The sequence below is a fragment of the Enhydra lutris genome, unplaced genomic scaffold (genome assembly GCF_002288905.1).
Source record: "Enhydra lutris kenyoni isolate GAN:26980312 unplaced genomic scaffold, ASM228890v2 scaffoldscaffold40, whole genome shotgun sequence".
Lineage (NCBI taxonomy): Eukaryota > Metazoa > Chordata > Mammalia > Carnivora > Mustelidae > Enhydra > Enhydra lutris.
The window spans coordinates 19,003,933-19,019,824 of NW_019154124.1; the positions used below are offsets into that span (position 1 = coordinate 19,003,933).

Here is a 15,892-nt window from a genome sequence, read left to right on the forward strand (position 1 = left end):
TGACTTATTTCACATTTGTAAAACAATAACTTGTATGAAAACAAGCCGGTGCTATCTTTGGAAATAGTCCCTAGTTGCAAAATAACCTCCTGCGATTTTTTTTCAATACTTAAGAACTTTATGTCATCTTAAATGTGTTTTAGAGTTATCTGATACAATGTATATTATATTAAGAAGAAACATTTTCCCATCAGGATTTTATTGTTTTGTTTTGTTTTGTTTTCAAATTAACATTTAAGACGTGAGAGTAACACGTATATATGTGGTCAATAAATCACTACCAACTTTAGAATTAGTACAAATCTCTGCTTTTTACATATTTTATTTGGATGTGGTTAGAAAAAATATCTTAAGTGTTATTTTTTATGTTTAAATTTTCATCACAAATTTTAGATATGTAAATATTTTAATTTTTAACATGATACTTTGATATTTGGAAGAAAAAGAATCATAATTTGAATAAACGGTGAACCTCAGGCACCTGGAATTTTAATTGCTTAAATGTGTGTTTTATGCACATAACTTAAGTCAGTAAATTTTGAAATTAAGAAAGTTCTCTGACTTTAGTAAAATTTTAAATAGTTGACATATCAGAACATAAGCAATAATCTTAAGTGCTCTATATTGAACTGCTGTTTCAGTATGATAGTCAAGATCAAAAAGTATTTAAATGAAACACTTAAAGCCTATACCTTTTGTCAGCTTGTTCTTATCATGAGAGTAATGCAGTTTTTCCTAGTAATTGAGCATTGGATTTTTTTGTTGTCTTTTGTTTACTCTGGGTTGGGTTGCGTTAGGTACTATAACTATATAAGTAGTTTTTCTTCTAGCTTTTGGTCATTTTCTTTAAATTTCATTCTGAAATTTAGATCTATTAATTACTATAGTTCAAATCAAGCTTATTTGACATATACTTAACTTGCTTTAAATTCTTTCTAGGCCAGTCAGAACTGTGAGATTATTGAATTTATGTATTTCTTTAATTCAGTAATTTGATTAATGAATGAATTAATTAAGATTTTAAGATTGGTGCTCATTTGGTACTTTAATTCCATTGTTGGTGCTACATATTTACTAGACAGGGGTTCTGTGGTGTAAAAAAATTTTAAAAGCGCATTAAATTCCAATATAAACTGAATGAGTAGAGATTCCTTGATGGTGGAATAATAGGGACAGCCATTATTTTATAATTTCTTATCATACTTGATTTTTTAAAAAAATTTTTTTTGAGGTAGGATTCTTTCGTGATAGGTACATTTTGCTGTGTTTGACAAATAGCAACCTAAGGTGTATTTCCTGCTTGTTACAGGATTTTATATTTTTTTGTGATGCTGTTGCATCGTGGATTAACCCAAAAGATGATCTGAGAGACATGTTCTGTAAGGTAAGGTAACTATAAAGCCTCCATGATAAACATCTTGGGACTATTACAAGACTAGTTGGAAAGTTTTAAATTACGTTTACATTTCATATAGAACTAGACTCTTTGCTTCAAATCAATATTGGTAGATCATCTATATTGATCTTTTTTAAAGGTACAGCAGTGACTCTGTATCAGAAGAGCACACACTTCAAAAATATTTTCTCAAGCAATACTGCTGATTGATGTCCCATCATCCCACCTACCCAAAGCAGCATATATTTTCAAAGACTGCTGACTGAGATTTGGAGTATAATGTAAACTGTTGAATAAAGTAAATCTGAAATGGTTTCCACGGGGATTAAGTCTATATAATTCTTTGTTTTAGTAGTGTCCCTTTGGATTCATTCCAGTCAGTACTCAACCATAACAGAATAAGAATAAAATGTTGTTACCCGTTTGAATCCTCTTATACTAAAATTAGTCAGCTGTGATTGCAGACATGAACTTAAAGCTTTATATATTTCCAATTTGAAAAAACTTAATGTGACATAAAAATTTTATCCGATGGATGAATTCTGTACTTTGTTGTCCATTAGTAGTAGGTCAGAGTTTTCTTAGCATACATCTGTTCTAGGACACTTGCTTGAATTCTAAACTTTTCAAACCAAGGTTTAGAATATATTATGAGGTGCTTTTAGGTAAGACATGTAGTGGTATAGCATCCAACAGAGTTTGAGAACCATTGATTTAAAATTGATAAAATTTTAGAAAAATAAAGTCAGTAGTGTTTCACTTCGGAAGCTATGCAGATTGGAATTTTTCTCCTGTTAGTGATGAATTAATGATTTTTTTTCACTTTTTGCAGATCCTTCACGGATTTAAAAATCAAGTTGGGGATGAAAATTGGAGGCGTTTCTCTGACCAGTTTCCGCTTCCCTTAAAAGAGCGTCTTGCAGCTTTTTACGGTGTTTAATCTCATACACTTAAGCTGCAGTCCCATAATTAGGGGTAAGTTTTAAGAAGTTTGTGGAAGTTTTTCAGGATAAAGAAACATAGGTCTACAATCTAAAATTACTGAGTAGAATAAAAGCTGTATGTTTTCTGCAGAGGTTGAGTAAAACTCAGGCTATATTAGCCTTGAAATTTAAAAATTAAAGCTAGAGAATTTTCTTTAGAAACTAGCAAGCAAGGTAAAATGCATTGTTTTACTTCGAATCCTGAGTAAAAAGAAAACTAAATTGGTATGCTGTTTGGATTACTCAACAAACTAATCCCCGTTTTTAAAATTTTTGCCCTGTAAGAAGTCACCCACATTTACTTTGGTAGGGTAAGGATTATTTTGAAGTGTAAATTTTTAGTCTCTGATACATCAAGGACTTCTGTGTTGTGAGCTTTTGAGAAAAGCCTGCTAGAATTGCAACTAGTTTTGGGCTCAGCAGATGGGAATATTTAATACTCATTTTTCAACATGTGTTTTATTGAGCACCTACCATGTGACCTGCATTGTATTTTAAAATGGACAATGGATGAGTCTATTTGGGGTAGTAGAGGGGTAAGTCCATTTGGACTCTTGTTCCTTCAGTTTTTCTGTACTTCAGTCAAACTAACAATCCTGATCTCATAGCTTCAGTTCTTTTGTTGTTTTGAAGATTAGAACTATATGTGATGCCAGAACTAAGTATATTACCTAACACACTAAGTTGGCTCAATAAATGTTAGGAATGTGGGTCAGTACAGTGAATAAGGATACACTTCTTTAGGTTTTGAACATGAACTGAGACATAATTGACTGGAGGGCTCAGAGAGTGTACTTAGTGTGTGTCCAAAAGATGTCCACCAAATTTAATTATCTCCTTTGTTGGAGTTTTTGTTTGCTCTCCTGCTCATTTACTTGGAGCTAGATTTTAAACCTGAAAAGGTTTCCACATCCGTGCTGTATAACCTACAAGGCAGTAAAAATGGACTTGCAGCCTCTGGAATATCTCAGAGCTCTTTGTGTATTGTCCCCCTGTAGTTTTGAGTACTCGTGGCTATTTTGTGGCTTTAGCATTTTGAAATAGTGTTTAATTGTCTTTATATTAAATCATGAGAATGTAACGGATGAGAATGACTCTTAACATCAGGGCCTGAGAGATGATACAATAGTGAGCTGAGTCTTGAGCACTTGCAGATTTGGTAACTTCTGTATCCCTATCATGTCACCAATTACGTTGATTTATTGAGTTGATTGTGTTCTAAGACGAGGCATAAAATAGTTACCTGTTTTCTAATTAGAGATGAAAGTGGATCACTGTCTTCTATTCCTGCCTTTTTTCAGAGGCAGGGAAAAGGTCCTGCTTGCACTTTCCCACAGATGGGCTAATCGTTCTCTGTGAATCCACATCAGTCTTCATATATACCCCGTATTTGGCTTGAGTGGTTAGTAGATTTTTGTTGTGAAAGGACCAGCATCAGGCGCTGTTTACAATATCCTAGTGATCTGATTTTCGTTCTTAATGTGGTTATCATTAAAACTGCTAGTGTTGAAAGGTTCTTTACAGGAATATCAAGAGGTCTGAGAACATCGGAAACGATTGTGTAGGATAGGGTCAAAAGAATTATTTGTAAGGTACATCTAGAAGGAGATGTTAAAATTTACCTTTTTTAAAGATTTTACTTATTTATTTGACAGAGATCACAAGTAGGCAGAGAGGCAGGCGGGGGGGAGCAGGCTCCCGCTGAGCAGAAAGCCCAGTGTGGGGTTCGATCCCAGGACCCTGAGATCATGACCTGAGCCGAAGGCAGAGGTTTTAACCCACTGAGCCACCCAGGCGCCCCTAAAATTTACTTTTTTGCTATTACTGAATCTAGTAAACTTAGTGTATTATGAACACCTTTAGTGCCTCCAAAGCTAGAATGTCAGACAACCAACAAGAAGTAATGTTCCTTTATTTTTTGATGAATTAGATTTTTTTGTTTGCTTAATATTGGACATACTGGGGGGGAAAAAGAATAATGTTTTCATTCTCAACAAGTAAAAGGATTGTTTTAAAGAAAGTGTTGCTTGATTCTTGCAGAAAGTAAGGCATCTTGTTAAACAAGTGAGGAATAACCAATGGGGGTAAAGAGTTAGATTGATAGCATCCTACAGGGCATCCATTGAATTTCATCTATGTAATGTAGAGCTCCACACGTCTCTCTGCGTGTCCTCAGATTGGTGTCACTTTTCATATCTGACACAGATGACTGGTTGAAAGCCATAGGGGAAGGTACTAACATGGGTTATCAGTGACTGCTGGCATGATCTTAGGCACTTTGTCCAGTTTTCATTTTCTATGGTTAGAGATAGCATTCTTACTTGATTGATTTTGTGTTTCGCTGGCTTTAAGAGAAACTGTTGTTAAAATATAAAATTGCTTTGTTTTGTTTTCTTACAGGTCCTTCAGTCTTGGAGACTATGAGGGAGCCTCTGCACCCAGGGAAAATGTTACCCTTTACAGGGGGGAAGGGTAAACCAGTAGGGAATACAGTACAATCCCAACCCTACTGGGAGGGGCGGGAGGGAGGTGTTGCCGTCACTGTATTAAGTCGATGTTGGGAAACGTTTTAACATCTGGAGCCTTTGTGGGTGGAAATCTGTCTCCAATTACAACTCCGCACTGGATGTGAAGAAGCAAAAAAACAAACAAAAACAAAACCTATTCAGTCTACTCACAAAACAGTACATCCTGGAATATTATGGGGAATTGTACCAAAACAAGAACCACATAAATGATGCATAGGGATAAGAAAGAGGAAAAATTCTATAGCGTACAATAAAGGAAACCTAAGAATGGGGGTTACAAACAGTAAAGAAGCTTTTTTTTTTTCCTTAATTTAAAGATTTTTATAAATTTTCCCACGTGTTGGGGCCTTGTTTTTGCATGCTGTTGAAGAACTACACAAATGAAGCTAATAGAATTAAAATCAGCTTGCCTACCCATAGTAGAAGCAGGTTCTTGGAAGTTACAATTTAAGGTACCCAAAAAAAAGTTGGAAATAAAACAAAACAAATTTAAACAATGAAGCACCCTGTGAAATGCCAAATGAGTCACTCCTTTTACCTTTGTGGGGTGGGCAGGGAGGGAGGAATAAATGGGGTTGGGCATATCAGACTAAAGATTGACATCTTGATTTTGCATTAAAACATTAATGTAGTGGATATAATTTGATGGTTGTACTTCATTAGATTTAATTTCTAGGCCAAGACGTTCTTTTTAAAGTGCAGTTTAAGGTTCAGGCATGCATTCTGGCTCATAGTGATTGAAAGTACTTTAAATTAGTGGGAAAGTAGCATGCTTGCATCGCATAGAGTGAGATTGGTATTCATTTACCTCTGTGGCGCCAGTTTGTGTTGCAGTTTACCAATTCAATATAGCCCTGCATTTAAAATTCCTTTTGAAGATTTGTGGATTTTTTATTTTTATTAAGAATATAGATATAAAGTACTGTAGTTTACAGCTAGGCCTTGAAATATCTTTTTAGGATCTTGTTAGGAGTAAGATTGATATTGTATTGTGTGTAACCTGCACAATGTGGAAAGCTGATATACCTGTGCAAAATCTTTGCCTCTGTGCTGTCAGTGTGATGTGCTTTCTGCATGGTTATATACTACTAGTGATTTTATCAAAACTTCTAAAACTTAAAATACATGGTAAAAGATCTGTAAGAGGCTGCGTAAATGTTAGTTGGCACATAAAGACAATTGTAGAAGTTGAAGACATGATTGCTATATTTCAATGTTTATTCCCACTCAACATAATTGCCTTCTAAGCTTTCTTTTTTTTGTTCAAAGCATGATCTTAAAGATATGTTTAAGTTAATGGATGTAATGCAGGGTTCCTACACTGTATTGGCGCATGTTGGTGGCCCTCTGTGCCCTAGATATATGCACACAGGGTGCAAGTAAAAAGCTACAGAGTGAAAGTTGGTTTGGATCCTCTTCATTTCATTTGTTTAGCTTTTCTGTTATTTTTCTCTACTTACATGTATTCCTGTGAATAAATCCTTGTTAAGTTAACCCTTTACTTTTCCTTCCATGTGTATTTTCTTATATACTGTGAATGTGAAATCCTAACTGGTACACTTGATCTTGTGTGCATATGGAAGTGCAAGTCTTTATTAATTCGGATTGCCTGAACAGTGTATCCCATGATGATGAAGGAAAATGGAGAGATTTTTTTTCTTTTTAACTCTGCTGGTCAGAGATGAAGCCACACCTTTCCATTTTTCAATGCTGCATATTTAATCTGCAACAAAAATGTTAAGCCATAACAACCTTTTTATATTTTAGTTTGTCACCTTTGCATTGCAGAATAAATCCTGAATAACCATTTTTATAAGCAGTTGCTCCTCTTTGCATGGTTCTGTTCTTCTAAAGGTGTTGAATGATACAGCCATTGCACTGAAGTTTGAGCTGTATGCGTGTGAATTTAAAAATACCGTTTCAAAAAATTTCAGAAGCATGGTAGCATGCAGAAAAGGTTTTTGTTACTGTGTGTGTGTGTATATGTGTGTATTTTTTTAAACATGTTCTTTCACCTTTTTTCCTCTACTTTGGCTTTGCAAATTTCAGTCTGTAGAGCCTGAAATTAAATCCTATTTTACAATGTCCAGTTTTTTGGGTTTTTTTTTTGTTTTTTGTTTTTAATTATAAGTTGGATCCAAAGGGTATGTAGCATTTTGCTTTCTAGTACCTGGCTTCGCTGGAAGCTCAAAATTTGCTTCATAGTCTTCAAAACCTGATTAGAGTAGCTATTTTATCCTTAAATCCTAGTGATAGTCTGTAGTTTTTCAAATATTCTTTAGTTTAATATGGGAGGATACCTTAGTATTCTGGAATAAGTAAAATTTAAGTTGGAGAAAATGGCAAAATGCTTCTCTAAACACTTTACTAAAACAAACATATAAAAACAACCTTCAATAAAGTTATCTGGACCTGTGATTGACAACTCTCTATTGACTGAAAAGCAGTTTGTCACCTATTTGATTAAAAGTTGGTTTTTAATTAAGAAATAAGGTAAGAATGTGCCCATTTTTGTAGTCACTTAACTGTTTTTAAATTAAAAGGAAATTTAATTTAAAAATAGAAAGTAAAATTAAGTAAACACGACTGGCAACCTGATTGGGTTGGGTTTTTTGTGTGTCCGTCCCCCCCCCCAATGAGGTTATTGTTTCTCCCTAATTTATATTTCAGATACATAGTATAGCATAGGAATTTGCAGAAGCCATTTAAGTTATCTTTTGAGGTAAGCTCTGATTTAGCATTTATTCTGATAAAAATACATCATGGGATATATATAAAGCAACTTAATTCTTGTGGTGTAGTCTTAATAGTTTTGAATGTTGACTGAATGTCTATGAACTTGTGTTTGTCTTTGTTACATTCCAGTGTTTCTGCCTCTTGGCATGCTTAAAGCACGGCTTACTTCATCTGCTCCTTACACACTAAAGTGCTGTTAGTGTGCTCAACTACAGAAATAGCCGCTGCTAAGTGATGTAGATTTTCTACTTGAATATTTTTATGTTGTAGGAACCTCAGGAGGTCAGTGTTTACTGTTTTATATATGCCTTCTTTTTCCTGTTCGAGCTTCTCTCTTTGAAGGATTCTAACAGAACAAAAGCTGCTGATCAACCTAAGTTGGAAACAGAAAGTGTATTTAATATAATTTAAATGCATGTTTGGCAGTTCAGTGTTGTAGTCAGTCCATTAGCAGGTGAACTTAGTGCCACAGAATTCATTTATTCAGGAAAGAATTTTGCTTTTTGTATTGTCTAATCTCTTTAATAACTTCATACTGTGTAAAAAAAAAATCACTTTTTTATATTTTTTAGTTGGTTATTTCCCAAATAATCAACGTGTAAATAATCTTGAAGAGCCAGTTCTGATGCTTTACATTATTGCTACTTGATTTTGTGACGCAAGTTAGGTTTCAGAAGAATAGATTTTAAGACACTTAACCAAGCCATTACATCTTAAAAATGAAATAAGTAGCATACATTTTGTAATTAACATATTGATAAACACTGTGATTTTTTTTGTTAAGACTTTTTCATTGATCTGAATTGCTTAAATGGCATATATTGTAAAATAGGGTCAGATGTATATTTTAAAATAATTTCAACTGACTTTCCTCTATTGAAATGCTTTGTCTACTCAGTTATGGAATATTCAGATACAAGTTTTATCTCAGGTGAATACTCTTGTATCCTTTTTGCTTTGGTGACATATGCTTATAAGGGGTCATCATACTTAACTTTGTTTTTTAGTGTATTTCATGAAGAATCTTTGCATTTAGTCGGATTTTCTAGTCCTTACTCTAGCAGACGGGGCGGGGGGCAAGATCCCTCCTGGCAAGCCTTTTGCATGCAGGTTTACCTTGAGAGTGAGTTTAATTTGGTCCTCTTCGCCAAACCCTCAAGATAGGAAAATGGATTTTTTTTGTCCTATATTAAATTACCCTGCATAGCTGAAATATCAGAACTAAAGTAACTATATCTTAAGCCCTTTAGTCTAAATTTAACTTAGGTCCTTCGCCATAAAGAAAAAAGTGGGTTTTTTGCTTCATATAATTAATCTATATTATTCATATTGAATGTATTAACAGATAACGGTGCAAAAGACACTCTTCCCAAGAGAAGAGTGTACCATGCATAACTGCAATTTGAATCCTTTAGTAGTACTTTAAATAAAATACACACAGCTTTGCTTATTGAGGTGTTCTTTGGGTTTTTTTTGTTGTTGTTTTTTTGGGATTTTTTGCAAATATTACAAGGGGGAAAACACTAACTGTTGCTACTAGTACTGTTACTGAAGTGTAGGCATTGGAATCTTAAAACTGTGGTCTTCAGATTAAGGGATAATCTAGTTGAAAAATCAGATCAATAAAGAGCTGTGTAACAATATCATCTAATAATTATACCATGCAAGAGCGTTGTATACCTACTTTAGTACATTTCATACTGTATTAAATATGGAGATATTTCTAATGCCTCTTAAATTTTGCATAAAAGTTTCATTCACTTGTACACTTTCCAGGTGACATGTGACTAATTTTTTCAGTCTTACATAGACCTTTCCCCCATTGGTATTACTTATATGTAGAGGATTCTTTATCTTTATGCCTAATTATTATACATATTAATTTTAAGGTATACATTTAATTATAGCAATTGTTTATTGTGATTTGTATCCCAGAATGTATTGTTTAAAAAAAAAAAAACTGTATGCATGATTTTGAGGGAAGTTAAAACGGTGATTGTTTTTTTCACCTCTTGTACATTTTAAAACCAAATCTATTTGCCAAGCATTGTATCACTAATTAGCAAAGTAGTATTTTCCCTTTCGTTAACAATTTTTGTTCATCTACCATAGAGTCCCCTTTTACTATGGCTTGGTATTATGCAGAGTTATTTTGCAAATCTAAATATCTTCCTTAAAGCCTACTATAACATGGTTAGCCTATAAGGCAGTGTTTGTCCCCTCCTAATACCAGCCTCATAAAGGGGTTTCACTGTACTTTCCCCATATTCCCTTATTGATGTTCTCCTATGTGGATATATAACCAAATTAAGATTGGATGATTTTTATGGAGATAATAATTAGACAATACTCTGTAATTAATTTTACTTAATAGATTATCATCTGTGAGAAGAGATGTTTAAACGTGGTTAATGACTTCACTTCATATTATAAGGCAGTTTTACAATTAATATTCATGTTAACATTGGGTGCAATAATTTAGTAGTTTTAGCTTTAGTTATAAATAACTGGATCTTTCTGCTGACAACTTAGGTTGTATGAGTTATGCTTAAAAGCTTTAAATCTGATGTTTCTGTACCTGCCACACTATGTTAGAATGTGTCCTTCAAATATATCCTCCTGCAACTTCTCAAACTGTACTAAATTGATATTTCTTGAAGTCTAACTCTGTGCTAACAGATCTTCATTTTAAATAGAATATGGTTTTAATTTTTGATAAGCTGCTGAATTTTAAAGAGAGTTTTTTGGGGCCACCAAATATTTTGGATCATGCAGAGAATATATATTGTACTGTAGTAATTTTGTATTTACATTTGTATGATGTGACATAATAGATGTGAATGTTAATCACTGCTTGACTATGTTAATAAAGTTGTTTAACTATAGATGTTTCACTCTGATTTTTAATGAAAGGAAGTGAGCTTTCTTTTCCCTCCCTCCCCCCATTTTGGGTCCAGATACGTCTTGTTGCGTTGTTTTTTGTTGTTTGGGGCTTTTTCTTGTTGGAGGTATTTTTCTTAGTTTTTACACATAGTACACTTGTTTGACAACCATTTTTAAATTGAGTATTTTTTTATTTGTATAATTCAGAAAAAAATTTTGCCCCATGTTTTAACTGCTAATGTTGCTGTATTTCCTAAACAGTAGATTCTAGATTCAGCTCTTGGTGGGCAAGGAGGGAGAAAATACTTCTCTGCAAAGGAATTAAAAGACGAAGTCCTGAATAAAACATTGTAAGGCTAGATTGCATGAATGTGTATGAATGTCTGTCCTATTAAGGCTTCCTATTTATCCTTCAAAAAATTAAGACTTGTGATTTTGGAAATTAATACTTAATAAAAATAGTTTTAGGTTGTAATCCATTATTACAGTTGCATGTGACTAATTAAATGTATTAATATATTTCAGGGGAAATGTGTGCACAACTGTTGAGTAGTCTTTTTTTATTTGAGATTTAGAACATCTCAGAACAAGGAAATCTGAAATTAGATCAGTGCAACCCAAAAAATGTGAAGGGAAATGAGGCTCCTCAGATTTTCCTTTTGTTAGTGGCTCATGAAAATATTTGATACAACCTCAGTTGTGTTGGCAAGGGGTTAAAAAATGTGAAACTTGGGTGGTATAGTACTTAATCTAAAATACAAATTACATCTTTATGAAAGAATGTAAGATTTTAGAATTTAAGATTTTAGAATTTAGGTTGTAGGAGAAGATATCCAAAGGCAGCCTAATTAAGTTGCTCAGGATCCTGATTTGCTGCTGCAATCTCAGAAATTGTGCCTGAAGCTAAAAAATATCCTTTTTGGGGGTAAGTCTTGAACATTTTAGTGAGACTAAAATACAAACTTCATGATTGTTTTCACTTTATACTTCCTTTTGAACTAACAGGCATTTTGATCTTTTGATGAGTTCATAATTGATGCGACTCCCATAATGTACATCTGATTCTTTAGGAATGATGGGAAAAGAAGCATTTATACTAGACAGCTCCTGAGTATGGACTTCCTCATTCCCATACAGTTGAATATAGAAACTGCTGAAGCTGTGACAGCCATTTTCTACTTCTTGACCTCAGAGTCATGTTCGTCCACATTGATCTCCAGTCCAGCACAATTGCAAATTACAATGTAGAAATTCAACATGAGTTCTAAACCATTGGCAAAAGTGATTAACTGGAAAAATTGGTGTACTAAAGAGCCATTCATTCCATGCCTATTACAGCAATCCTTGCCTGACTATTCTAAGTGTTCCTTTTCAAGCTTTATGTTGCCTTTCAAAAAACATCATTAAACATTTTAAGAATTGACTGTTTCTGTGCACACAGGAAGATAGTGAATTGGTGCATTGTTCTCAGTACCCAAATTTGCCTGTTAATCTACATCGATGTGATAGCTACATTATTGCATGGGCAGTTTACAAAACTGTCTTAACTACTAGTGTTGCACATTTAGAAGTCCTCTTTTTTTACTCTTAGAAATAAAGTGATGAGTGTCCCTGTGCTGAAATGTTTGCATATGTCTGCAGTGATGTCTTAGTGCAGTTTCCCTATTTAAATGAGATGGCTGTGGCCCAGCTTCCTTTCGGCTAACATACTAATTCCCATACCCAGCAGCAACATCAGTGGGTGATACTGTGTGCTGTAAATTGTAATTTAATAGCAAGGTTTTCTAACTAGGAAATTCAATATACAAAATCTCTTCATATTACACATTTAACAGTTGTTTAAGTCTTCTGTCACAGGCACATTCCCTGGTTTCATGGACTTGGATTCTCTTGTAGGAATGCAAATAAGTGAGTTCCATGGTGGCAAGTGCTGGGGAGGAAACAGATGGAAGGTATGGTGGGAGAGAGAAAGGCCTGATATTTTTAATGAGATGTGGAAAGATAAGAAAGGTCTAGAGGGTATCATTGAGCAAAAACTTGAAGGGGCAAGCCCATGGATGTTTGGGAACGAGTATTAGTCGGTATTGGTATGCAAATAAGACGGGTGTACCTTCAGCGTGGGGTGGGGGTTGGCAAGGGAGAAGAGTAGTTATGTGTGATCCAAGAGGTAACTGAAGGGGCCTGAAGGTATAGGTCATTTTTGCACTTCAGTCAAGGAACCATTGTAGTCTTACCTGGATTTGTTTTAAAAGAGGAATCCAGATTTGCTAACATATCCAGATGGATTGTGAGGGAAGAACTCAAGATGACTCTTGCTTGTTCTGACTTGCGTAGCCGGAAGGATGGAAATGTCATTAACTAGGACTGAAAAAAAATCTAGCATTCGGGTTGAGACCACCCTGTGGGGAGAGAAGTAGGCAGTTGGGAGTACAGAGGAGATGATCTGGCTACAGAGAGGAAACGGGATGTGTAAGTGGTGCTTTCAAACCATGAAGGTGAGCATCATTTGAGGACTGAGGAAAAACGATGGTTACTAAACCAGACACAATCCCAACACTGAAGTCTTAAATGAGAAAACTAGAGAACCATGACATCCAGATGGACAGAACAAGAACTTCGCATTTAGCACCGTGGAAGTCATTTGGGCAGACATGGGTATAGAAGGATCAGAATAGGAGCTATCTTCCTTGCCCAAGGATTGAGAGCCCATAGGTTTTATTTTCCCGCAAGGCCAAGTAGTTTTGTTTCCTAAAAATAAATGGTTCAAGAAATGTGGAAGCTTTTGAAAAGTGACCAGATCAAAGTGGCCAGAGATACAGAACTTCCCTAAATGATAGGAAGTTTGTTAATGTCTACATATAAAGATTAAAAACTTACCAAAAGATTAGCAAATGGTTTCTGTTTGTTTCTAGACAGGATCATTTCAGAGTTCAGAAGAAAAAGCAAGAGGGCCAGAAAAATTGTGAAAGAAAGGTAGTAGTGAAGATGGAGCAATTCCAATCAATTATTATTATTATTATTTTTAATTATGGCTACAAGAAAACTGCTTCAAGAACAGGCAACTCAAAAGAACTAAATCTGGGGGGCGCCTGGGTGGCTCAGGGTGGCTCAGGGGATTGAGCCTCTGCCTTTGGCTCAGGTCATGATTCCAGGATCCTGGGATCGAGTCCCGCATCGGGCTCTCTGCTTGGCAGGGAGCCTGCTTCCTCCTCTCTCTCTTTGCCTGCCTCTCTGCCTACTTGTGATTTCTGTCTGTCAAATAAATAAATAATCTTTAAAAAAAAATCTGGAAACATCTAAATATACATGAAACTAGTATATGACACTTAAGTGAAAAAAAGAATGGACTATTTGATAACTGTTGGGGAAAATGGTAGACATTCGGGGGAAAAAAACTTATTCCTACCTCATATTGAGTAAGGAAATTCTAGATATCTCTAAATGAAAAATAGTAAAACTTTAAGTTTCTTTTTATATAATCTTGGTGTAGGGAAGGCATTTTGAGGTCTGACACCCCATGTGAGTCTTGAAAGAGATTTGTTTAAAAAGCCTGCAAGTTCTGCATGACAAAACTTGGAGGAAACTTGGCAGCTCCTTTCACAGAAAATGGTTAGTTTTCTTAAGTTATAAAGACAAGTCAGCAAGGCAACCCAATAAAAAAACAGGCAAAGAATATTAATAGTTCACAGAAGACTGAATGTAGTTTTATACATCTATTCAACTCAGTCAACTGAGAGTTGAAATTTATACTTAAATTGCTTTCATATTGATGAATGTTAGAAAGGCTTGGTGACGGTGTATACAGAATGGAGAATACAGAAATGGAAATTCATACATCGTTAGGCATGAAATTAATACAAATGAAGGGCAATTTAGAAATATAATATACCTCAAAATTACAAATACACATGTATATGCTTTGAAATATAAATCATCCCCTAAGTAACCTATACGATAGCCCGCAAATGAAAAGATGCCACATATTTTCCACACTAAATAAGCAAAAATAGAAAATACCAGTGAGAGAGTACAACAGAGGAGCAGGAACTCTCACAGTGCTGATTTGGTGCAACTGCTTTAGAAACCAGTTCTCCATTACCCAGAAAAGTTGAACACTTGTATATGCTAAGACTTAGTAATTCTACTCCTAAGTATATGCCTTAGAATAGCTCCATATATGTGCCAGGAAACACAAGAATCTTCCTATAGGCATTGTAACTGCAAAAAATAAAAAGTAACAGTCAAAATGTTTCATAGAATGGATAAATTTAAGAGTAGAACTGAGCAGGGGCCCCTGGCTGGCTCAGTTGCTGGAATATGGGACTCTTGATCCCGGGGTTGTAAGTTTGAGCCCCCATGCTGAGTGTAGAGATAAATTAAAAATAAAATCTTAAAAAAAAAAAAAAAAAAGCCTGAGCAAAAGAAGCCGGTTTCTGTAGAATGCCTACAGAAAAACCGTTTACATAAAATTTAAAAAACAGGGACACCTGGGTGGCTCAGTCAGTTAAGTGTCTGCCTTCAACTCAGGTCATGATCCCAGAGTCCTGGGATCGAGTCCCACGTTGGGCTCCTTGCTCAGCAGGGAGCCTGCTTCTGCCTGCCTGCTGCTCCCCCTGCTTGTACTCTCTCTCTCTCTCTCTCTCTCTCTGGCAAGTAAATAAAATCTTTAAGAAAAAAATTTTTAAAAACAGCTGAAACTAAAAAATACATGAATAGGAGTGCATACATGTATAGTATAAAATACATGTCTAATACAAAATGAAGATGGTTAGGTCTTAGAGAACTGAGGATGCAATCATGATCAGTGAGTTGTGGCTACATTTTATTGTTATTCTTCAAATGGTACATAAATAAGTACTTATGTATATTTCACACATAACTTCATAACAAGTTGGTCTTTTGTAACAAAATCAGACCTGAACTAAAAAAGCAGGCAAGTTTCTGGTAACACTTGATGAGCTAGCTCCAGGTCATTTCAATCCAATATACTCAGGGACTAAAGACCCATGGGAATTTTGTTGTTCAACTTCTCAGGTATTCAATACTTTCTACAAGGCCAGGTTATATACTACATTCACTTTCCTGGCAGCTTTACTGATAAACTTCACTAAGTCTTTTATTTTTATATTTTCACTTTGAAGGCACATTTTCCCAAATAAAGTATAATTAAGATGTTGTCTTCTTAACGCTTACTTCCTTATCATAGCTCAGACTTTCAAAAATTTAACTCATTTCCGAAGTCCCACTATATGCGAGAAGGAAGGAATCTTTTTTTTTTTTTTCATGAACTTTGGGATTTTACAAGAATTTCTTTTTGTTAAGCCTCATCCTTTTTGTCAATTCTAGGCATGCACATTTTCTTGAAG

General features: G+C 34.8%; 1 protein-coding gene across 3 annotated transcripts in view; it reads left to right on the forward strand.

The window, feature by feature from the left end:
* LOC111155214 (transportin 1) overlaps nucleotides 1-10,528 on the forward strand; it is a 92,336-nt gene extending 81,808 nt beyond the window's left edge. For all 3 annotated transcript variants that reach the window (XM_022515321.1, XM_022515322.1, XM_022515324.1), the window contains 3 exons: nucleotides 1,310-1,384; nucleotides 2,229-2,371; nucleotides 4,780-10,528. In XM_022515321.1, the coding sequence (XP_022371029.1) occupies nucleotides 1,310-1,384; nucleotides 2,229-2,336 (183 nt within the window). In that variant the 3' untranslated portion in view covers nucleotides 2,337-2,371; nucleotides 4,780-10,528. The remainder of the gene's footprint in view (nucleotides 1-1,309; nucleotides 1,385-2,228; nucleotides 2,372-4,779) is intronic.
* Nucleotides 10,529-15,892: the final 5,364 nt, after the last annotated feature.